Source organism: Pteropus vampyrus, unplaced genomic scaffold (assembly GCF_000151845.1).
Source record: "Pteropus vampyrus isolate Shadow unplaced genomic scaffold, Pvam_2.0 Scaffold469, whole genome shotgun sequence".
Lineage (NCBI taxonomy): Eukaryota > Metazoa > Chordata > Mammalia > Chiroptera > Pteropodidae > Pteropus > Pteropus vampyrus.
The window spans coordinates 580,559-603,563 of record NW_011889250.1 but is presented as its reverse complement, the minus strand read 5'-3'; the positions used below and the strand labels follow the sequence as shown (position 1 = coordinate 603,563).

The 23,005-nt window shown below is 45.0% G+C and overlaps 1 protein-coding gene across 1 annotated transcript in view; it reads left to right on the top strand.

The window, feature by feature from the left end:
• The window catches only part of ROR2 (receptor tyrosine kinase like orphan receptor 2), a 213,192-nt gene extending 193,177 nt beyond the window's left edge, over window positions 1–20,015 (top strand). The window contains exons 5-9 of the mRNA XM_023524482.1: window positions 7,830–7,957; window positions 11,547–11,861; window positions 13,063–13,308; window positions 16,450–16,652; window positions 18,013–20,015. Of these exons, the coding sequence (XP_023380250.1) occupies window positions 7,830–7,957; window positions 11,547–11,861; window positions 13,063–13,308; window positions 16,450–16,652; window positions 18,013–19,458 (2,338 nt within the window). The 3' untranslated portion in view covers window positions 19,459–20,015. The remainder of the gene's footprint in view (window positions 1–7,829; window positions 7,958–11,546; window positions 11,862–13,062; window positions 13,309–16,449; window positions 16,653–18,012) is intronic.
• Window positions 20,016–23,005: the final 2,990 nt, after the last annotated feature.

The window sequence follows — 23,005 nt, the reverse complement described above, 5'->3', positions numbered from 1 at the left end:
TTGGAAGAGTTTGAGGAGAATAAGTATTAAATCTTCTTTGAATGTTTAGTAGAATTCACTGGTGAAGCCGTCTGGTCCTGGACTTTTACATTTTGGTAGGTTTTTGACGATTGTTTCAATTTCCATACTGCTGATTGGTCTATTTAGATTTTCCAGTTCTTCGTGATTCAGTCTAGGGAGGTTGTATCTTTCTAAATACTGGTCCATTTCTTCTAGGTTATTAAATTTGGTGTTATATACTTTTTCATAGTATTCTTGTATGATCCCTTGTATTTCTACAGTGTCTGTTGTAATTTCCCCTCTTTCATCCCTGATTTTGTTTATTTGTGTCCTTTCTCTTTTTTCTTTAGTGAGTCTAGCCAAGGGTTTGTCAATTTTATTAACCTTTTCAAAGAACCAGCTCTTTGTTGCATTTATTTTTTCTATTGTTTTGTTTTTAATTTTATTTATTTCTGCTCTAATTTTGATTATTTCTTTCTTTCTACTGACTTTAGACTTCATTTATTCTTCCTTTTCTAGTTTTTTAAGATGAAGCGTTAGGTTGTTTATTTGGACTCGTTCTTGATTTTGGAGATAGGCCTGTAATGATATGAACTTTCCTCTTATGACCGCTTTTGCCATGTCCCAAAAGTTTTGATATATTGTACTATCATTATCATTCGTTCCTATGTATCTCTTGATCTCTCTTTCTATTTCTTCTCTGATCCAATTATTCTTCAGTAGCACATTACTTAATCTCCATTTATTTGTGGTTCTTCCCCCTTTTCTTTTGCAGTTGATCTCTACTTTCAAAGCATTACAATCAGAGATTATGGTTACATATGATTTCAACCCTCTTGTATTCATTCGAGGCTATTTTTGTGTCCCAGTATGTGGTCAGTCCTTGAGAATGTTCCATGTGCACTAGTGAAGAATGTATAAGCAACTGTTTGGGGATGAAAAGCTATGTAAATTTCAATTGTGTCCAGTCGGTCTACTGTGTCATTTCAGGATGTTATTTGCTTATTGATTTTCTGTTCGAATGATCTGTCTATATCCAACAGTGGGGTATTTAGGTCCCCTACTATGATAGTGTTTAGGTCTGTTTCTCCCTTTAGTTCTGTTAGTAATTGCTTTATATATTTTCGGTGCTCCCTGATTGGGAGCATAGATATTAATAAATGTTATGTCTTCTTAGTGCATGATTCCCTTTATCATTATAAAGTGTCCTTCAGTATCTTTCTTTACCTTTTAAATTTTTAAGTCTATTTCATTTGATATTAGTACCACTTCTCGTGCTTTTCTCTGAATGCCATTAGTTTGAAATATCATTTTCCACCCTTTCACTTTGAGTCTATATTTGTCTTTGGAACTGAGATGTGTCTCCTGGAGGCAGCCTATGATTGGGTTTTGTTTTTTGATCCATTCTGCAACTCTGTGCTATTTACATGTAGGGTGATTATTGAAATATGAGGTCTTCTTATAGACATTTTCTCTTTTGCTTTCTGGTAGCTTGGTGTTTCCATTGCTTCCTTGTCTTTGTGTGTCTTTTTCTTTTTATATTTTAGTTGAGTCTTCTGTGTTTTCCTTCTGTTTCTTCTTGTTTTATGTTATATTCTTCAGTTCTGAATCTTTGGCGTGTGGTTACCATTACAAATGTGTAAAAGATAGTTATATATACAATCATCCATTTTCTTCTAAGTGTGCCTTATCTCCATTCCCCTTTGCGCATTTGGATCTTCGAATCCTCCCCTTTTCAGTAATTGTTGTCTCAATTTATCCCTGTGTGTGCTCAACATTTGTTATTATTTATTATTATCTTGCTATAGCAAATCTCTTATCATTTAAGCTTGTAATGCCCTTTTCTTAGGAAGTGTTGCACTCCTCTGCTTCTATCTGCCTGCTAGTTGCCTTACTCCTAATTATGTTTTCTTTTGGTGGGGAGGAGTCATTTTGTTTTTGGTGAGCTCACCCCTTTGAGTATGTCCTGTAATGCAAGTCTCATAGTGGAGAATTCCCTCATTTTTTGTATGTCTGGAAAAGTCTTAATTTCTCGTTCATGTCTAAAGGAGAGCTTTGCTGGATTTGATTCTGCTGCTTTCTGATTTTGTGAGGTTTTTGTCAAGAAGTCCGATGATAATCTAATGGATTTTCTTTTATAGGTTACTGTTTTCTTCTTTCTGGCTGCCCTGAGAATTCTATCTTTGTCATTGATTTTTGATAACTTTAATACGGTGTATCCTGGTGAAGGCCTTTTTGGGTTGAGATAATTGAGTGTTCTGTTGACTTCTTAAATTTCAAGTTCCATCTTATTCCTTAGATTTGGGAAATTCTCATCCACTATTTGTCTAAAAATGCTTTCTAGTCTCTGCTCCTTTTCCTTGCCTTCGGTAATGCCCATTATTCTTATGTTTCTTCTCCTGATGGTATCAGCTAGTTCTTGCATTTCCCTTTCATTATTTTTCATTCTTCGCTTTCGTTCTTCTTCATTCTGATTTATTTTTAGATTTCTGTCCTCGATATCACTGATCCTTTCCTCCATTTGGTCAACTCTATTTCCCAAGCTTGCTCTTTCATTTTTCATCTCATGCAGTGTGTTCTTCATCTCCAGAAGTTCTATTTGATTCTTTTTGAGGATTTCCCTCTCCTTGTTGATCTAGTTGTTTTTTCAATTCCTGAAATTGTTGATATGAATTGTTTTGGATCTCATTGAGTTTTTTCAGAATTACCATCACATATTTCTATGTCTATAAGCTTATTTTGTGAAGATGCCTCTTTCTGAGATGCCTTGTCACCTTGGTTGTTTAATGGACTATTTCTCCATCTGGGCATTAATGGAAGTATAGTCTGCTTTTTTACCAGAAAGAAGATTTATTATATAATGGTCTGTCTTTAGCTTGTTGCAAAGAAGGCATTTTTCTTTTGGTTTCTAGTAAGTGGTGTCTGAGCCTCTTGGATTTCTGCTTTATATAAAGCCTTAATAATGCCTTTTTTTTTCCTTATAGATGTTTAATCGCGCTCACTACTCTCAGTCTCAGTCCCTGTCAGTGTTAGCAACAGTTTTGGTAGTGTTTGCTCAGATTCCCCTGGGGATCTGCGGTGTTCAGTCTCCAAAGATATGGGGGAAGAGGCCTTTTGGATTGGGGGCGCAGGCTGCTACTCAGCCTCAGTTTTGTATCCACAGCTGGTGAAAATCAACTGTTGTTTCTCTGCTGTCCCCACTTCTCTTCCATCCCCACTTCTCTTCATTCTGCCCTGATGACTGGGCCCTGCTGCCAGCTGTGTGAAGCTCACAGCTCTCTCAGGCAGGGCTCTTCAGGAAGCTCACAGCAACTTCTCCCCTCTCCCACCTCTTAAAGCCTGCAAGAGGCAGCTTCTTTATTTTTATCAGTCCACTGCCTGACATCCGGGGTTCTTGCCTGTGGTAGCTCTTATGCACAGATCCCACGTTCAGACATGCTGGTGTGCAGTTTTGGTGTTTTTTGTTGTGTTTTAGCTCTTCAGCTTTTTGTTGTTTCAAGGGGAGACACCTCAGGACTTCTTTCACTCCACCATGTTTCTGACATCCCACATTTCATTTAAAATCCCGTTTAAATTTTCTTTGTATATATATATTTTTGAGCCCAAAGGTTATTTAGAAGTGTGCTATTTAACTCCCAAATATTTGGAGAGTTTCTAAATATCTTTTGTTATTGATTTCTATTTTAATTTTGTGTGACCAGAAATACATAATTTCAGTTCTTTTAGACTTATTGTGAGTTATTTTGTGGAGATCGTATGGCATTTCTGGGTGAACGTGCCATGCACACTGAAACATATTTGCTGTCTTGTTGAGTATATTGTTTTACAAATGTCCAATAGGTCAAGGGAGTGATTGCTATTTGTTTCTTCATTAATTTTTTTGCATAGTTCTATTAATTGCTGAGAGACAGGTGTTAAGGTTTTTAACTATAACTGTGGATTTTTCTGAGTTGTCCTCTTGTTCTGTCAATTCTTATTCATATATTTTGAAGCTCTGATATTACGTACATTCATGTTTCTGTCTTTTTGGTTAATAGACCCTTTTATTTGAAAGTTGTTTTCACTGAGTATGAAATTCCAGATTCACAGTTCATTTTCTCTGCTAGTGCACTGAACCTTACATTACATCGTCTTCTATTTTTCATTGTTTCTGTTAAGTGTCAGCTATTATTCCTCATGTTCCTGCATTCTGTTTCTCCTAGGTTTTCAGCTGGTTGACTGTGATGTGTGTGGGTGTGGTTTCCTTTGTATTTATCCTGCTTGCTTTTCACTTGACATTCCTTGATTAGCATGTAACTGTTTTTTAATTAAACTTGGAAAAATTTTGGCCATTATTCCTTCAAACCTTTTTTTCTGATTTTTTATGTCTCTCCTCTCCTCCTGGGGTCTTTCCTGAACATCAGTTGGACTGCTTGTACTTTCCCATAGCTCACTGAGGCTCCGTTTATTTTTTATAAAACTTTGTCTCTCTTTGTTTCAATTTGGAAATTTTCTGTTGACCTGTCAAGTGTATTGATTTTTTTTCTATTTTATACACCTTGAATACCATGTTTAATTGGAGAATGTGTGTGTTTTAGTTCTTTCCTGTATTTTATAGTTTCCATCTCTTCTGTAATTACCTATATCCTCATTATATTTTCTTCTGTTTTTCCATACTTAGAGTTTCTTAAAGTCCTGGTCTGCTAATTCTAACATCTGGGTCATCTTTGAGTTGGTTTCTCTTGACCACGGGTTATAGTTTGCAGTTTCTTCATGTGTCTGGTAATTTTTTATTATATACTGGACATTGTGGTTTGTACACTAGATTTTATTGCCTTCCTCTGAAGAGTGTTTTGTTACAGCAGCCTATTAGATTACTATCAGATCACCTAGAGCTTATGAAGTTTAGCTTCTGGCTTTGTTAAAGGAATTTATTTCAGATTATTCTTTGTGAGTTTGCTCTGCACACCCCCCACCCTCCAATCTGAGATAGAACTTCTTCTGTTTCACTCAAAAAGGAAGCACCCATTTATTACAGGCAAACCCTTTCATAATAAGAACAACAATTATGAAATGATTTAACCACTTTTAACAAAAACCATAGGGGAAAAGAAATGTTAACTTCCTACACAATGCATAACTCCATTTGAATTTTGACATTGATTACTTTTCAACTTCAAAGGAGCCTTATGTTCCTTTTAAGATTATTTATTATTTATATCCATAAATTTTCTAAGTTTTTCTTCAGCTCTGTCATTCTTCAAAGTTCCCAAACTATGCCAGAGAAAGATAAAACATAATTCTGTTTGAAAATATAAAGTAATTCCTACTTGTTTTCTCAAAATTCAAAAACCTGAAGGACATCATTTTCTAACCACTTCTGTTTGTGTTTTGGACATTCTCTAAAACTCAGTTTGTAAGCCAACTGAGATGAGTAAGCTGTGAATGAGATGGAATGGCCTTGAGCTCATTCTCAGCATGTCTTGCCAGCACCCCTGTTGCTCTCCCCATCCTGTGGGTGCCTGACCAGTGGCCAGGGAGAAGTCCACACCAGGGAGGAGCCCACAGTGAGGGAACAGATTTTCCATTTCTTGACTCTTGAAGCAGAGAAAAGAAATTGTCATTCTTGTGGGGTCATCCCAAGGGACTGATTGAATGAATCAAATCTCATACCCTAGGCATAGATGACATTAATCAGAGCACACACATCTTAATGGTTTCCTTGGCAGAGCAGGCAAGTGTCTTGAACCCAACCTGCAAACTGACACATAGCATAAACTTCGAGGCAGAGCTGACTATAGTTGAGTTGGTGTGTCTGGCAAGTATAATCATTGGTTTTAATTTAATCAACAGTTAACTCCAGCTCACAGAGTGAAAGAGGTGGGTTAGATGTGTATTGTTAGCACATGTGCTTGCCTATTTAAACTATATTTAAGGAATCCTTGACCCAAAGAAAGTGAACTTGAGAGAAAAGGCTTCTGGCTCTTATTGATGCCAGGATCTCCTTACTTAGATTTTATGGCTCTAGATCATTTTTCATTTTTTTGTTTGTTTATTTTTGTTTTTTAAGAGAGTTGTTTTCTTCAGGGACTGAGAACACAGCAGAGGAGAGAGAATCAGGCAGAGGCAGCTAAAGAGAGGGTGTTCTACCAGAACCTTTGAGTCCATTGTTACAAGCCTCCAGATTTTACACTTATGAGGTAGCTGGGTTGGAGATTTATAATGGATGCAACCCCATTTCTGTTTGGAGATGGTCAGAATCAGTGTATGGTGGAATGACAAGTGTCGTTAGGCTTATGGGCAGGTTACAGATTTGCTAGAAAACAAATGACTTCATTACAGGCCTGAGCACTTATCCCCGGAGCCTCAGACCCCCTATCTTTGCTACCCAATAGACAACAGCCCTAGTATATCTGCTGTGCCCCAGTTGTCTCCTTGGAGCATTCTGAGGACCACTTTAAAAAGCATCTGGGTATTTAGAATGACTGATCTCATTGGCTGAATGCAGGTCTGACAGTTTCTACAAAAAATTTAGCCCAGACCTCAAATGGGGCTTGTGCAGGATGTTCCCTACAGGCGTTGGGAAGTTCAGACTCCAGGGCCAAGAGGGAGACATGCTTACGTGAGTCTCCCTTTGTGTCTCCATATTTAGACACGTGGTCCGTCCCCCATATTTACACATGTGGTCTATCTAGTAATGACGAGGTTATACCTCTGTGGTATAATAAGCACACTTCCTGGTGCAAATTCCATGAGGGCAAGCCTTTGTGGAATCCCCTTCACTGCTTTTCTCTGTTTCAAAGATTTCTCTCCTATAATTTAAAGGTAGAACACAGTTTCTGGATTATTGTCATTTTCATTAAAGCCTTGCTTGCAAACAGCAGAAGTATATAGGGGCGTGCCAGCAGTGTTTCTGTTGTAGCTTAAGGGTGAGATGAAACATGTTAACCTTTAACATTCTGTGTGTATTTGTACATGTACATATACCCACTCATGTGTACGCTTCAGGTTTATAATGTCTTTTACACTTAGTCCTCTCTTAGTGCCATCCTCCCTTAAAGATGCTTGTTTTTTAAAAAGTTAATAGACTTTATATTTTAGAGCAATTTTAAATTTGCAGAAAAATTGAAGAGATAGTACAGAGAATTCTTGTGCACACACACACACACACACACACACACCTGCACATACACAGTTTCCCCTATTAGTAACATCTTGCATTAGTGTGTTGCATTTGTTACAATTGATGAACCAGTGTTGATGCATTTATTATTAACTAAAGTCCATAGTACATTAGGGTTCATTCTTGGTGCTGTACATTCTATGTTTGAACAAATGTACAATGACACGTATCCACTATTATAGCATCATACAGAATAGTTTCAATGCCCTAAAAGTTCCTTCTGCTCCACCTAGTCACCCATGAGATCCCCCCAACCATCTCTAGCAGCCACTGATCTTTTTACTGTCTCTATCGTTTGCCTTTTTTTAGAATGTTATATAGCTGGAATCATACATGTGGAGCCTTTACAGATTGGCTTCTTTCACTTAGCAATATGCATTTAAGATTCCTCCATGTCATTTCTTTTTGGCACTGAATAATATTCCACTGTCCGGAAGTACCACAGTTTATTATCCATTCACCTACTGAAGGATATCTTGGTTACTTCCAAATTTTGGCAGTTATGAAAAAAGCTGTATGCAGATTTTTGTGTGGATATAAGTTTTCCATTCATTTGGGTAAATACCAAGGAACAAGATGGCTAGATCATAGGATGTTGGACTTGAAAAGAAAAGCCATCAGGGTGCTCAGCACCTTCTGGTGCGCTTACAGCCTGTGTTCTTCCCAGAGATGACGACCACGAGGACGGGTTCTGCCAGCCTTACCGGGGCATCGCCTGCGCCCGCTTCATTGGGAACCGGACCATCTACGTGGACTCCCTCCAGATGCAGGGAGAGATCGAGAACCGAATCACAGGTGGGAGTGTGGGCCTTCCGTATGAGACAGTGAGCCTGTGTGCGCCCCCTCACTGCACAGAAGCTCCGGATGTGTGTTTTGTCACTAACTTGGATAGTGCATCCCTGCTCCATGTCTCTTGCAGTAGAAAGTCAGAGACCTTTTTTAGAATAGTGGCAATGGTTTACCCTATTTGTGTGTTTAAATTAGCAAGTGCAGATTGCTTAGTCTACATGTCTAATACATTCACTTAAGCCAACCCTGTGGGTCCGAAGCCCTGAGTTGTCCTCACTGCATCTCCAGGGTCTCTTGTCCCAGGGCCAGCCACCCTGATGCAGGCAGCCCGGCCCATGGCAATCACTCTGCTTGACTTTAGTGTTCTGTCTTACACCACTGTGCACCCTTGGTGAAAAGGTACACAAGCCTGATTTCAGCCGTTTGGGAAAGGTTTCAGGCCATCAGCCATGTGTGGGGATGCTGCAGTGAGCTCAGGCCTATGTCAGCCCTCAGCTCCCAGGACAGTCAGGTCTTCAGGTGCTGGCTTCACAGCATGAGAAATAGAGCAGAGCATTCAGGAATGAAGCTGCTCGTCCTCCATCTCATTAGGAGTTACCATCTCTGGTTGGTTGTTAGCTTCAACACACTGACTTCTACACGTTAATGTAAAGGTATTCTTTGGGGAAATCCCTTGAGAACTGAGAAAATGAATTAAATCAAAGCTCTGCAAAGCCTTCTTCCTCCTGTCTCTGGTCTCTCCACAAACATGTACATGTTTCTTCTCTCCACAAGAAACCAGGAAAATCTTGTGAAGAAGGCAGGTGTCCTAGCTTAACTGGGTTCTCTACACAGTAGTTCTTGACCCCAACTACCTACTAGCATCACCAGCTGACATCTGATGCTGGGCTCCCCAGGAGAGTTTGTTAGGGCTTGCAGAGGGCCTTGCAAAGCATTGCCCTGGTAAGGGGCAGGAATGGCCTCCTAGGCAGAAACTCATGTAGGTGCCCTTGAACTGTCCTTCTACATTTAGGGTGTAGACTTGTCTTTCACCCTCAGTCTGGAGAGTCTAAGGTCATGGTCACAGAAGGGTCTGCCTGGCCTATGGTTACAGAGCCCCCTGAGGCCAGGACCAGGTGTCTAGTGGGAAATGAAAGGGCAGCAATAGGACCTAGAGGATCCTGGAAGACACCATGTTGGTCCAATGGGAGAATGTTTTGAAAACGTTGCTATCTCTCGTTGGGAAAGCTTTTTATACTATTTAAAGCAGAACTTCTGAAACCAGAACTTCTCAACCCTTTGGACCACAACACTCAGTAAAAGATATACTTTACATCGTAATTTAGTATACAGTACATGTATTTAATAGAATTGAAATCAGTTACAGGAAATAACATTCACCCTTTACAAAAGCAGTGTACTAGGTTTTTTTCTCTTCAGTTGTATTTTATTAAAGAAAAAAGTTGGTTGCAGCCTTAATATGAACTATGTACTCTGACATTTTTATCGTTTAAAATGGTAGCTGCAGACTCCAGAATTAATTTTTACATCCCACTAATTGGCAAATACTGATTCAGGCACAAAATTGTTTCTCAGTTATTTTTTCAGGAATTGTTTAAAGGATAAAGCAACTTATATATCTAAGCAGACTGATTGTATAGCAGTTTTTAGATAAAAGTTTAGAATGAGGATTCTCTAGATTTGTGGGTTTTTGAAAAAAATAGGTTTGAAAGTGCTTTAGACTGCCTGACTTGCAGTTTAGAGACTGCATTGGTTGTGATGTTCGGATCAGAGAGCATGCTTGTTGGAACTAGCTCCCCAGACTCTGGAAGCTTCCCAGGGAATGGACCTAAAGAAACCTTCAGAATTAGATGCAGGGCGTGGACGAAAGTGAGGATATGAGTTGTTGGACACCCTCTGTGCCTAGAACCTTATTTTCAGAAATAAGCCCTCACATGAGACTCCTGAGGGAGAGCAGAGGAGAAGGAATCCTAAGAGGGTCAGCTGTGGCATCCCATCGATTGATTACCCCAAAGAAACACCAGGTTTGGCCTTCTTAAACAATTTTTCCCTGCTGGAGGTCAAGGCCAGCATTTGCAACCGTTGCTAACTCCACAACGACGGGATTGAACTGGGTTCACACCTGGTTCTTCAGCCAACTCCGAAAGGCCCTGCACCTTAACCTCTTACACCTCTGTTCTTCAGTTTTAATATTAGCCAGAAGTGACCAGAAAGACTGAGGGCAGTGTGACTTGCACACCACGGAGTGCCTGACACAAAGCACTAGATGCAGTGCGTGGACACAGCTGTTAATCCACGTCATGGACCATTCGCCTCACTTGCTATTTTATAAGCTTCATGTGGGCTTTCATTCCCTAACGTGGGATCTCGGCAAATCACTAGATAGATGAAGACACAGGCCCAGGAAGGGCTAAGTGACCAATTTCCCTATAGTAAATAATGGGGTTAAGGCCAGAACTGCTCTCTCACCCAGTTCATCTAACCTGGAGCCTGCCAAGTGTGCTTGGTGGGTCTCGTGGGGATAATGGGCTCCAGCAGCACCATCTTCTGGCAAAATTGGGCACTACAAGTCATGGATGGCACTGTGGCATCCCAGGAACTAAATTCCAACCTCTCAGGGTGTACAGGCAAAGGGGCCTCTCTTTAGCTGTCCAAGATCATACCATTATGAGCAGGTCCTTCACAAGTTGAAGTAGAGTGGATCTTCTGGCTGATGGCTTCCTGTGAGCCCTGACTGTGACAGCCTTCCCTCCTGCCACTCTGCACAGACCTTGTCCCTACAGCTCCTGCCCCCTTCCTTTCTCCATGTCAAGTGTCAATTGTTCCCCCTCTTGGCTGGTTCATTCCTATCACACTCCCATTCTGTGATGTTTTGCCCCCCAAAAGCAAACCAACCAGCCCTGGCTCAGACCCTCCTGCTAGGGCTGCTTCTCCTCTCCCCTTCATCACAAAACTTTCCTCACGCGTAACCCTGCCCTCACCCCACTTTCCAGTCGTTCCTTGCTCTCCCCAGCACACCACCTTAGGTGTCCCTTTCTTCCTGCCACTCCATCATCTGATCCCTCCTCCTGCATTTCTCAGGGCCAGCTATCCATCTTTTCCGCACACTCTTTTCCTCTCTTCCGTCCCTAGTGAGGCCTCCCCAGGCTACTGCATCCTCACCTGCAGGTTTGGGGATGTCGGGAGACCAAGGCCTGCCTGGCCCTTGTGCCTCCTCCAGTCTCTTCTTCTAGAAACCACCCAGCCCACAGGTTCACCCACCGCCCTTCGCTGGCAGAGCCCCCAGTTCAAATTAGGGCCTGAGGAAGTGGCTTTTGGGTCTGAAGCGGGAATCTTCCTGTCATAAAAGAAGCCTATAGCTGAATGAGATCTTGGGCCCAGTTCTTTTTTGTTCTGCTTTTTTTTTAGTAAATGTTTGTAAATGAAGCCTAGGACCTACTACATCTAGTGCAAATCTGAGTGGCTCACGTGTTCTTGGGGCCCTGCTCCTGTGAGAGCCTCCCCAGGGGTGCTGAGGATACAGGGTGGACGGCTGGAGGCACCAGTGGGTGGGGCGGAGTGCCCACCACCTTAACGCAGTCTCACGCCTCCGCAGCGGCCTTCACTATGATAGGCACGTCCACGCATCTATCGGACCAGTGCTCGCAGTTCGCCATCCCGTCCTTCTGCCACTTCGTGTTCCCGCTGTGCGATGCACGCTCCCGGGCGCCCAAGCCGCGTGAGCTGTGCCGCGACGAGTGCGAGGTGCTAGAGAGCGACCTGTGCCGCCAGGAGTACACCATCGCACGCTCCAACCCGCTCATCCTCATGCGGCTGCAGCTGCCCAAGTGTGAGGCGCTGCCTATGCCGGAGAGCCCCGACGCCGCCAACTGCATGCGCATCGGCATCCCGGCTGAGCGGCTGGGCCGCTGTGAGTACCCCCGGCGCGCCTCCACTGGGGACCCTCTTTGGTCTGGGGAAGTGCACAGCCCAGGGCCGCTATTCCAGTAAAACCGTCAGTAGGACTTGAGAGCAGGGATTTCAGTCACAGCTCCAGGCCACACCCAGCTATCTTTGGGGCAAAAGTAAGTCACTCCACCTGTCGGAGCCTTAGACTTCATTCTGTAAGATGGAGTAATCTCTGTGCCTGCCCACCACAAAAAGCTATTAGGGGCATGCGAGGGATAGGGCCAGCTTCCAAACCTGCCTTGTGATCCACAGCACCTCTCACTGACTAGGTCAGGCCTACACCCTCCTCCAGGGGCACCCAGGGAAGGAAGAGGCCACCTTCCTCTGGGGCTCAAGGCTCCAGGTTGCAGTCACTCCTTATGCCAGGCTGGGGCCCCCGGGGTGCGGCAGGGTACTTCCAGGAGGTCTAAGCCTGGTCTGCTGCTCCACTGCCCTCGTGGCTGTGGCCGAATCCTGGCTGCAGGGCTTACTCAATATGACCTGGGACAAGTTGCTTCAATACCATTTCCTCATGTTACATGGGAATTATAACTACTAACCTCAGGAGTTGGAATGAAGATTAAATGAGTTAATATTTAGAAAGTTCTCAGAACAATGCCCAAACACAGCAAGCACTCTGTAGCCGTTGTTCAGCATATGCACATTCCAGGGTCTGGCTCAGAGAGGGCTCTCCATCTCCCCCATGGAGGTGGAGTGATGCATGTGCCCCAACTGGGTCCTCCCTGGGTAGCAAGGGGCATCTGAGGTGCAGGCCAGGCCTGGCACTTTCTTCTTCCTTCCTACACAGTTTGCTTTTGCTTCGAGTGCAGGTGAATATGAGGCTGGTGTTGACATCCTCAATTGTGGAGTGCAGGGTCCCTGTTGGGTCCCAAAGGTGGTTTCACGGTCATGGAATAACTTCTGACAGGTTTTCTTTCCCATATATGTCCCTGATGCACCCTCAATTTAGTGAGTTTGGGACTTTATTAGGTCATTATTTTTAATGTGCTTTTCTTAGAAGTTATGTAAAATCCTTTGGTCTTTTGGAAACTCCACTTTGAGTACATGCAGGCAAAGTGGTTTGTTGTCCTTTCAGGAAGAGCTGAATAAGGGCGCTCTCTATGCCTGTGAGGATGGCTACTTCCTCTTGATTTTCATGCCTTCTAATACATCTTTTCTCTTAGACCATCAATGTTACAATGGCTCGGGCACGGATTATAGAGGGACGGCGAGCACCACTAAGTCAGGGCACCAGTGCCAGCCGTGGGCCCTGCAGCACCCCCATAGCCACCACCTAACCAGCGCAGACTTCCCCGAGCTCGGAGGGGGACACGCCTACTGCCGGAACCCTGGAGGGCAGATGGAAGGGCCCTGGTGCTTCACGCAGAATAAAAACGTACGCATGGAACTGTGTGACGTACCCTCTTGTAGTATGTATTCTCTCTCATTTTTTTAAAGTGTTGACTGTTGAGTGCACTTTGTGATGACGTGAGACTAGGTGGTTGGTGGCTCTGGGTACTATCCCCGTGATCATTTGTTTTAAATAAAATTGTTACTGGTTATGAAAGTAATATCTGGTCATTATAGGACGTTTTAAATTATAGAAAAGTCTGAAAAATCATGTGCAAATCACCCCTAATTTCCTCACTCAGTGAAGATTGCTGTTTGCGTTTGGGGGTGCTTCTGTCAGCCCTTTTCCCAGTTTGTATTTTGTTTCTCCATTAACATTGTCACATAATATTTCCCAATATTAATAATCATGCTCCCCATCACAGTTACAAGCAGCTCCTAAGTCCGGCATCTGCAATTGGAGGCAGCTCCTGTGCTCCTCCTCCCCTCGCTTCCTACTGTGCTCAGCTTTTCTCACAGACTTGTCAGAGTGAGGAAAAAATAGAACTTAAATCTCTTAACTATTTTCCCTGCAATCTCTGTTAGATTATAAATAGGAGAAGAATGTGTAGTTAATGGTTGTGAACTTTACAAACATCATTATCTCTGTGTTCCAATATTTACGCTGCACCAGCTCCAGTCGGCCTGGATACCTGAGACTGGGCTGCCTTCTGAGTCTTACATTTTGGAACCTGGGGTCAGAGGGTTGGTGGAAAATTACTGGGAAAAGATTGATAAAAAAAGGTTAATGGGTGAAGCAAACCAAGGCTCACCATTCACCTGGAAACCTGTCCTGGTGGCCAGCATGCCTCAGCTCTGCCAGTGAGGGGAGTGAAGACCTATGTTCATTACCTTCTCCAGGTCCCAAATTTGGCACTCCCTTTCATTCAGCAGTTCACGCACAAATCCTCAGGAATATGTGTTCATTGCAAAAGTAAATTTTAAGAATGAAAATGTCAGTAGTTAGATTATAGTGTAGCTACTCAGTGGAATACTCCAGTGGTTTAAAAATTTCCTACAAGAAAGGATGTCCATGATGTCCTGTTAAGGGAGAAAAGCAAGTTGTAGGTCAATAGTTGTCTTATGCCTGCTCGCTCGCTTGCACCCTCTCTCTCTTTCTCTTTCTCTCTCTTTCTTCCTTTCTCTTTCCTTCCCTCCCTCCCCTTTTCTTTCTCTTTTTACAAAAACAAAAATGAGCAAAAAGTGTATATGTGTGTGTATGTGCACACATAAGCACCTGCATTTCACAGATGACGTTTTGAAATGATACACACCAAACTTTTAGCAGTGATTTTCCATGATCTACAGAAATGTTAAAAGATGTTTTTATAATGAGCAGTTATTACTTTTGTAACACAAACTAAATCAAAACAAAGAAGAATATGTCCTTTGACCTGGCAATTGCAGGACTCTTATATTGCAGAAATATTTATACTTAGAGGGCAGAAATGCAATATTTATTGCAGAATCACTTTTAATAGCTAAATAATAAGCAGACTAATTGTTTACCAGTTAAGCAACTAGTGTTGGTGATACCATGGAATCATGTGTAGCTGTCAAGGAATGCCTAGAACTGTCTGTCCTGTAGGTAACATCTGAGATAGATTATTTTGCCACAAAACCAGGAGCATGGAAACATGGATGGATATGATTTTATTTAAAATGAATTCTATTTTAAAAAGAAAAATGGAACTGCCACTTCTGTATGTCAAAATAGTTGAATATTGGTTATTTCATGTTCAATTTAAAATATACATAAAACATTGGATGAATCCCAACCTATTAACAGTGGCAGAGTCTTTGGTGAAATAGGCCATTAGGAATATTCACTGTTCTGTATGCTACAACTATTAATAAGCATGTGTTCTATTGGTGGTTTTTAAAAGATATTGATAAAATAAATGGTTGTACAAGTGTTTGGATGGTGCCCACACCTCTGATCTTGACTTGAGGGGCGTGGATTATCCCCCACCCCTAATCATGAAAAATGACAGAGTCTCTCCTGCACCCAAGGCTTCTAGAACATCTGCCTCCTGCCTCCTGGGCCAGGAGCGTTTTGTGTGTGTTTTTATTTTATTTTGGATGCTGGAAGGCCAGACTAGGTTTGAGACAATGTAGTTTTTTTTTTTTTTCTTCTTCTTCTTCTTTTTTTTTTTTTTTTTTTGACTTTTAGAAGTGAGTTAGCTCTTTCAGAAACCACACTGACCAGAAATCACTTATTGGCTTTCAGAGGGAGAGTTCATTACCCACTAATCATAGGGGCACCCAAGTCCCATGTAACTGTTCATAAGATTAAGGAGAAAACTGCAGGAGGATTGGAAAAGTGGCCCTTTTTTCTTGATCTTAGCCAAAAGGCCAAGAAGCAATGAAAATGGCCCTTTTTGGAGGAGGGTTCTGCCTCCTACAAGGGAACACCCCACCTCCACCAGCTCTGCTTCTGATTGAGTCAGCCCTGCTGCCTGGTGCCCTGTGTGCCTGCTGCATGTCTCTGTGAGTCCTGTAGGGGGAGACAACGCGCTGCGCTTGGAAAAATGGAAGCGATGCCTGGAATCCTCCTCAGACTGTACATCTCACCACCGTTCCTCCAGAATTCATGTGCCCCTGGTGCATGTTGTATTGGGTCAGACTCATCATCCACCAGTGCTCTTTCAAATCAAGTGTGCTTTTAATCATTCTGAACGAATATGTTAATTATACAAAATGTGAACAATCCTAAAATACTGAATGAAGAAAAAAGTCATTTCTAATCCCAGTATCAAGTTTCCTTCTGCAAGGACAAGTGTCAGACATGTTTCATCAAGTTTTGTAAAGATGAAATTGGGCAGAGCACCTGTTCCAAGTGGTGTTTGAGCATTAGGGAGGAAGAGCAACGCTGCTTAGGACACTCTAAAACCTTTAGAGTTCGTTTGTCTTCTGTGGTCTGTATTCCAATTTGTTTCCATGCGGGGCAGTTCTAGATTGGTCTCACAAATTGATCACAGGATGTGCATTTTTCTGTGCATTGCCTTTTTTTTTTTTTTTTTTTTTAAGTTTGGTGTGTAATTTTGTCCCCTTGTGCAACTGACCTGATTATCTGCTTGTGCTTAAATATTGTAGTTGGAGGTGGAAGTAGGCTGGCGGAGAACTTGGAATTGGAAGGGGGGATGTGTTCTGAAAACTCATGGAAGCCTTGCTGTTCACAGGTCCCCAGGACGGCAGCAGAATGGGTATTCTGTACATCCTGGTTCCAAGCATTGCCATCCCCCTGGTCATTGCCTGCCTTTTCTTCTTGGTCTGCATGTGCCGGAATAAGCAGAAGGCTTTGGCTTCCACGCCCCCACGCCGTCAGCTGACAGCCTCCCCCAGCCAGGACGTGGAGATGCCCCTCATCGGCCAGCACAAGCAGGTCTCCAAGTTTAAGTGTTTAAGAGGGTGGCATCTCCAGGCTCACCCTCTGCCTGCCACATTAGCTTTCTCAGTTTAGTTCAGGCACAACACATAACTTTTCTAAACTGTCTTCATTTTGCTGTTTCTTCTCAGAAACATGTCAGCACATTTGTGTCCTTAGAAAATACATAATAAGATTGTTTGGAATCTGCCATCCCAGTCGGTGAGCTTCTCCCTCTGCCCAGACCTGCCATGACTGAGCCTTCCTCTCTCTGCAATGCTTAGGCTGTCCCCACAGTGGGACACCAGAAAAAGGACTCAGGTTGCCCCCACCACTTGAGGGTCAATATTGCATTTTTAAGGGACTAGGAGATGTTTTCTCTTCAGTTTTGGGGTTGGGTTGGTTTTGCTTTGTTTTGTTTTTCAGAGAAGGACAGAGCAATAGTCTTATAGAGGAAGTGGGGAGCAGGCCCACCCCACTGTAACAGTTGTCAGGATGGTGAGGACACACTGAAATTCAGCATGGGAAATGTCTGTCACAGCCTCTCAGCCTAAGTGAAAGGACATTTACATTACTTACAAGCTTTGTTGGAAAAATCATTCCCTTGCGGGCTTTGAAGGGAGAGGATGGACTCCCTTCAGCTCTGTTGCTAAGTGTCACTCAGTGTTTGGGGAAACAGATGGTGGTGGCTGGGGACAGGGAAGCTCCAAGAAGGGTGGCAGCCAGATGCATAGAAGGGGCAAAAACCCTAGAAGCTGAGAGGTGCAAGGTTCACATCGATTTCACCCAATGGCGCTTCCATCAAAATGCATCTAATTGAGAATCAAATCAAGAGGAAGCGGTGAGACAGGCCCACTGAGGAGCAACCAGAGAACAGCTGGCCTAGGCTTTGTAAATGAAATTGTGGGTGACACACCTCAAAGTTTCAGAGAAATAGACATGGATCTCCCTGTGCTGAGCAGTGATGGCTAAACCTCCTTGGCGGGCACAGGAAAGGCCCTGGGTGTGGGGACCCGGCGGGAGAGTGCAGGGGTGACTCTGGGATAGCTGGAGCTCAACTTGGCTGTGTGTGTTTGAATAGGTGTGCACACACACTGCCATGGCATCTCAGCTGTACTTGGGTGGGGGGAGGGACATAATTTACAGCCTGACTGGGACCTGCTAAAGGCTTCAGGCAGCTGCATGGCATCAGGGCATGCCAAGAGCAGTGTGTAGAGCAGGCCAAGCCAGGGAGAAGCAGAACCAGTGGGTCCTCTGCAAGGCTATGCTGGCAGGCAGCATTAGACCTGGCCCTTCCAGAGCCCCTGCCAACTTCCCTGCTCTTCTTTTTCTAGTTTTGTTGGCAGAAACGTTTCACTGGGGCTTTTCTTCTTGGCAGGCCAAACTCAAAGAGATCAGCTTGTCCACGGTGAGGTTCATGGAGGAGCTAGGGGAGGACCGCTTTGGGAAGGTCTACAAAGGCCACCTGTTCGGCCCAGCGCCAGGGGAGCCCACCCAGGCCGTGGCCATCAAAACGCTGAAGGACAAAGCAGAGGGTCCACTCAGGGAGGAATTCCGGCATGAAGCCATGCTGCGGGCTCGGCTGCAGCACCCCAATATTGTCTGCCTGCTGGGTGTGGTGACCAAGGACCAGCCCCTCAGCATGATCTTCAGCTACTGCTCACATGGTGACCTCCACGAGTTCCTGGTCATGCGCTCCCCGCACTCAGACGTGGGCAGCACAGACGACGACCGCACAGTGAAGTCGGCCCTGGAGCCCGCCGACTTTGTGCATGTGGTGGCACAGATCGCATCGGGCATGGAGTACCTGTCCAGCCACCATGTGGTGCACAAGGACCTGGCCACCCGCAACGTGCTTGTGTATGACAAGCTGAGCGTGAAGATCTCGGACTTGGGGCTGTTCCGTGAAGTGTACTCAGCCGACTACTACAAGCTGATGGGGAGCGCACTGCTGCCCATCCGCTGGATGTCCCCCGAGGCTATCATGTACGGCAAGTTCTCAGTAGACTCGGACATCTGGTCCTACGGCGTGGTCCTGTGGGAGGTCTTCAGCTACGGCCTGCAGCCCTACTGCGGGCACTCCAACCAGGACGTGGTGGAGATGGTGCGCAGCCGGCAGGTGCTGCCCTGCCCCGACGACTGCCCTGCCTGGGTGTACGCCCTGATGATCGAGTGCTGGAATGAGTTCCCCAGCCGGCGGCCCCGCTTCAAGGACATCCACAGCAGGCTCCGGGCCTGGGGCAACCTGTCCGCCTACAACAGCTCAGCACAGACCTCGGGCGCCAGCAACGCCACACAAACCAGCTCCCTGAGCACCAGCCCGGTCAGCAATGTCAGCAACACCCGCTACGGGGGCCCTAAGCCCAAGGCCCAGCCCTTCCCCCAGCCACAGCTCATCCCCATGAAGGGCCAGATACGACCCCTGGTGCCCCCTCCACAGCTCTACATCCCTGTCAACGGCTACCAGCCAGTGCCGGCCTACGGGGCCTACCTGCCCAACTTCTACCCCGTCCAGATCCCGATGCAGATGGCCCCTCAGCAGGTGCCTGCTCAGTTGGTCCCCAAGCCCAGCTCCCACCACAGTGGCAGCGGTTCCACCAGCACGGGGTACGTCACCACTGCGCCCTCCAACACGTCCGTGGCAGACAGGGCAGCCCTGCTCTCTGAGGGAACCGAGGACACGCAGAACGCCCCTGAAGACGCTGCCCAGAGCCCTGTGCAGGAAGCAGAGGAGGAGGAGGACGGCTCTGTCCCAGAGACTGAGCTGCTTGGGGACAATGACACTCTGCAGATGGACGAGGCTGAGGTCCAGCTGGAAGCCTGAGGGGTGCGGGGCTGCGGGGTGCTCACAGGTGACTTCAGCTGCCTTGAGAAGTGAGCCCCAGTCACCCATGAGCTGGTTTGTAGCCTCATCCCCATGATATCTCACTCCTGCCATCCTCTCGTGCACAGAACTGCAGCTGCAGCAGCCCATTGGGTTGCAGCAACTTTTAGCTCGTGGCGCCCAATGCACAGTGACCCCCAACATCTGTATTTCTTCAGAAGAGGATGGGTAGTAAGCAGTGCCTGTGCTTTGAAGGAAAATAGGTGGCATCTTCCCTCTACGTTGCACATGGATCCAGTATTGCAGACCCTTGAGACAGTCGGCCTGTGCAGGGCAGCGAGGTGGGACTTGAGCTTCGGAATTACCAGCGACTGGCTGCTGGTTGCCGTGGGGGAGCTCCGTTTCTCTCTGCTGCCCCCTGCCGGTGGTAGTTCCCCCTTCAGCTGCCTAAGATCGGCGGGAGCAGGACGCTGCCGCCTGCCATGGTCTGGAGAAAGGGGCTTCTGAAATGGGAGTTCGTTTTAAAACAAATGTGCCTTAAAAAAAAAAAAAAAAAACTGAGACGATTGTGAAATGTGTATTTTGCCCACTTTCCTGGAATTCGAGGGAAAGTGTTTTTTGGCTTTGGAATGTTACAAAGGAAACAATATTGTACAGAGCACAGTATTGTTTGTTTTCTTAGAATCATGTACAGACCTTAAATGTAATTTATATGGTTTTTGTATGCCATTTTCATTGAAGTATTTTGAGCTTAAAATAATGACTTAGTAATTTAACTGTTTACCTTACCCACCTGGGATGCCACCTGATTGTATTTTGGTTGCTTGTGTTTGTAGCCATGAAGTGAGGTCCGTTTATTTCAGAGCGCCTGTGAGAGAAGACCCACGGCACACTGTCGGGCGCACGGGGCAGCTCCCACGTGTAACTCCCACACCTGGTGTATCCAATAAAGCGGAACAACGTTTGCTCGGCTCTCTGCAGCTTGTGAGGCTGTCAGGCAGTGCGGGGGCGGGGGTTTGTGATGAGGGAGACCCCCCGACTGATGATGTGGGCTGAGCCCTTGCAGCGGGGTGAGGGAGACCCCCTGACTGACGATGTGCGCTGAGCCCTTGCAGCCTGGGTATCTTGTCCAGGATTAGGAATGTGGATGTTATTGGCAGATAAATGATGGAAACATTTGCTTGATGACATTGCTTTCTCTGTTAAGATCTTGGGGTGAATTAGTTGATGATGTAAGATTGGTCTTTGGTTTTAAACTTCTCCCCTTTTGAGGTCCTAGAGCCCCCAATGTTTTTAGACCTGGAACTTGGTACTTCCCAAGGCACTGGAGCAGTGCTGGGGGGCGGGTGAAGCCATGAGGAGAATGGGCCTCCTTCACCAACCTGCCTGGGGTTTCCTGCGCCCCTACCTGTCAGCAGTGCGGCCTGCTGGGCCAGGGTCACCTGGGGGGTCAGTAGCTCCTGGGCTTCCAGGCAGGGGAGGGGCATTGTAACATAGGCACAGCTTGGGAGAGATCTGGCAGAGCTTCTGCCAGCCAGCCAGCCAGCCAAGGCCCCTGCTTCCCCAGAGCCTGGCCCTGCCGGGAGGTGGGCTGAAGGCTTCTGTGGTTACTGCAGTGGGTCCACAACCCTGGGGCCAGGAGAAGCTCAGGTAGAATTTGTTTCACATGCTTAGGCAGGAATTCTTTAGCCTGTAGCAGAGACTTTTGAAGGGCTTGTTACAGAACAGCCCTGCCTTCCCTGCTCCCAGGCCAGACAGGATGGGGCCACAAAAGTGTGGTTCTAACAAGTGCCCAGTGGGTGCTGATGCTGTGGTCAGGGGACCCGCTGAGGGCCACTGAACACAAAATTGATTGGTGCCAACTGTCCAGCACCTCAGACCATCCTGGATTTGAGTCTATTGGGTACACCCCTCACCCATTGCTTTGTTAGCATAATGCTGCTCCTGGATAGAGCCATACACACAAACAATGAGATAAAGTGCCTGAGCGTATTCTAAAACCAGGTCGGGACTCTTCTCTGCTGGGCAGAAGGAATTGATATAATGGTGATAAGGACTGGGAGCCCCCAGCCCCTCCCTGCAAGTGTGGTCCTGCTACATATGGAAAGGGCTCAGAGTTGAATGGAGCTACTTCTCATTTCCTGACCTGAAAGAGGAACTTAATTTTATCTAGAATGTGGTACACCTGATGGTTTAACTGTTCAGTTGAGACCTGAGAGTGAAAAATAGGAAATAGCCCTTTGGCACTGTCTCCTCAGGCACAGTCAGGGAAGCCAACCCCCACGACAGTCACAGCCCCCAGCCCCCAACAGGAACCTGAAGCGGGGGGCGCTGACATCAGAGCCAGCAGCAGAGATTCTGCAGAAACACTTTGGGAGAGTGTTTCGGCAGAGCGGGAGAGGTTTTAATTTGGGGGATTTTTTTTTTTTAGCTAAATATAGCGTTTGTTTGTTACCGCTCATTCTAATTGTAAAATCTTGATACATCTTTGGGGAGGTTATTGAGCTTTTAAAATTGGTGGAGTTAAACAAAAGTTACTGAGTTGGGATGTTCCAGAACAGTTAGATGTAGAGCTAACTTGAATGATTCAGATAAATGTCACTCATACCATCTACCTAGGAGTATACTTGTCCCTGTTCATCCCACAAAAGGGAGATTCCCACAGCCACTGAGTAATTCATTTAAGTGTAGTTGCTTTTAATCAAGCCCTACGATGCCACAAATATCTCATGCATGCCTTAGATAGCTGATACTACTTGTTAAAAGTCTTTTGGAGCAATGGCTAACTTTTCTGGACTAATTTTAGAGTATTTGACATAACCGCAGTATACAACAGCTTCCCACTAAATCAGGAAAAACCTTTTGGTTATCTCAGCGGAGAATTACCGCTTCAATGTGCTCCCTTCGGATTTAGTTCAACCTTGGTATTCACTGTTGGTAGCTGTTTTGGGACCTTGTGATTTTACAACTATATTTGAAACAAATCTTTCACAGACGTTGGTTCCATGTGAGTTTCTTATGGGAACATTTAAAATCATTTTTGAGATGAACTTTAGAAGAAGGTTGTGTCAAGGTAGATTTACTTTACTATCTCAAAACCTGGCCACTGCAAGCCAATGTGACATTTCCAAGGTCAGCCCTGCTCCCCTTCACCCGCTTTCTCTCCCTCATCAGTCCCCATGGTAGTAGAGACTGGTACTTAGTGCTCAGTAATTGGCTCTTCAAAGAGTAATGCTTTAGGTAGAAAAGGCTGGATTCAGGCTACTTGACACCTGCACAGCAGACAGGTGTTCACACTTAAGACGATAGCACTTTTCCAGTATTGTGTTTCTTTTATAGTTTCATTTATATAGTTATTGAACAGCTAGTACATCTCTGTAGTTTAAATACACAGTGGGAAGTCTCTTTCCCACCCCTCTGCTCAGCTTTCCTTCACCTCCCCCTCCAAGTACAACTGGTAATGACTTTTTGTGGATTTTTCCAGTTTATGGATGCATATATAAGTAAACATGCCTATATATTCTTATATTCCATTTTTTACCTAAGT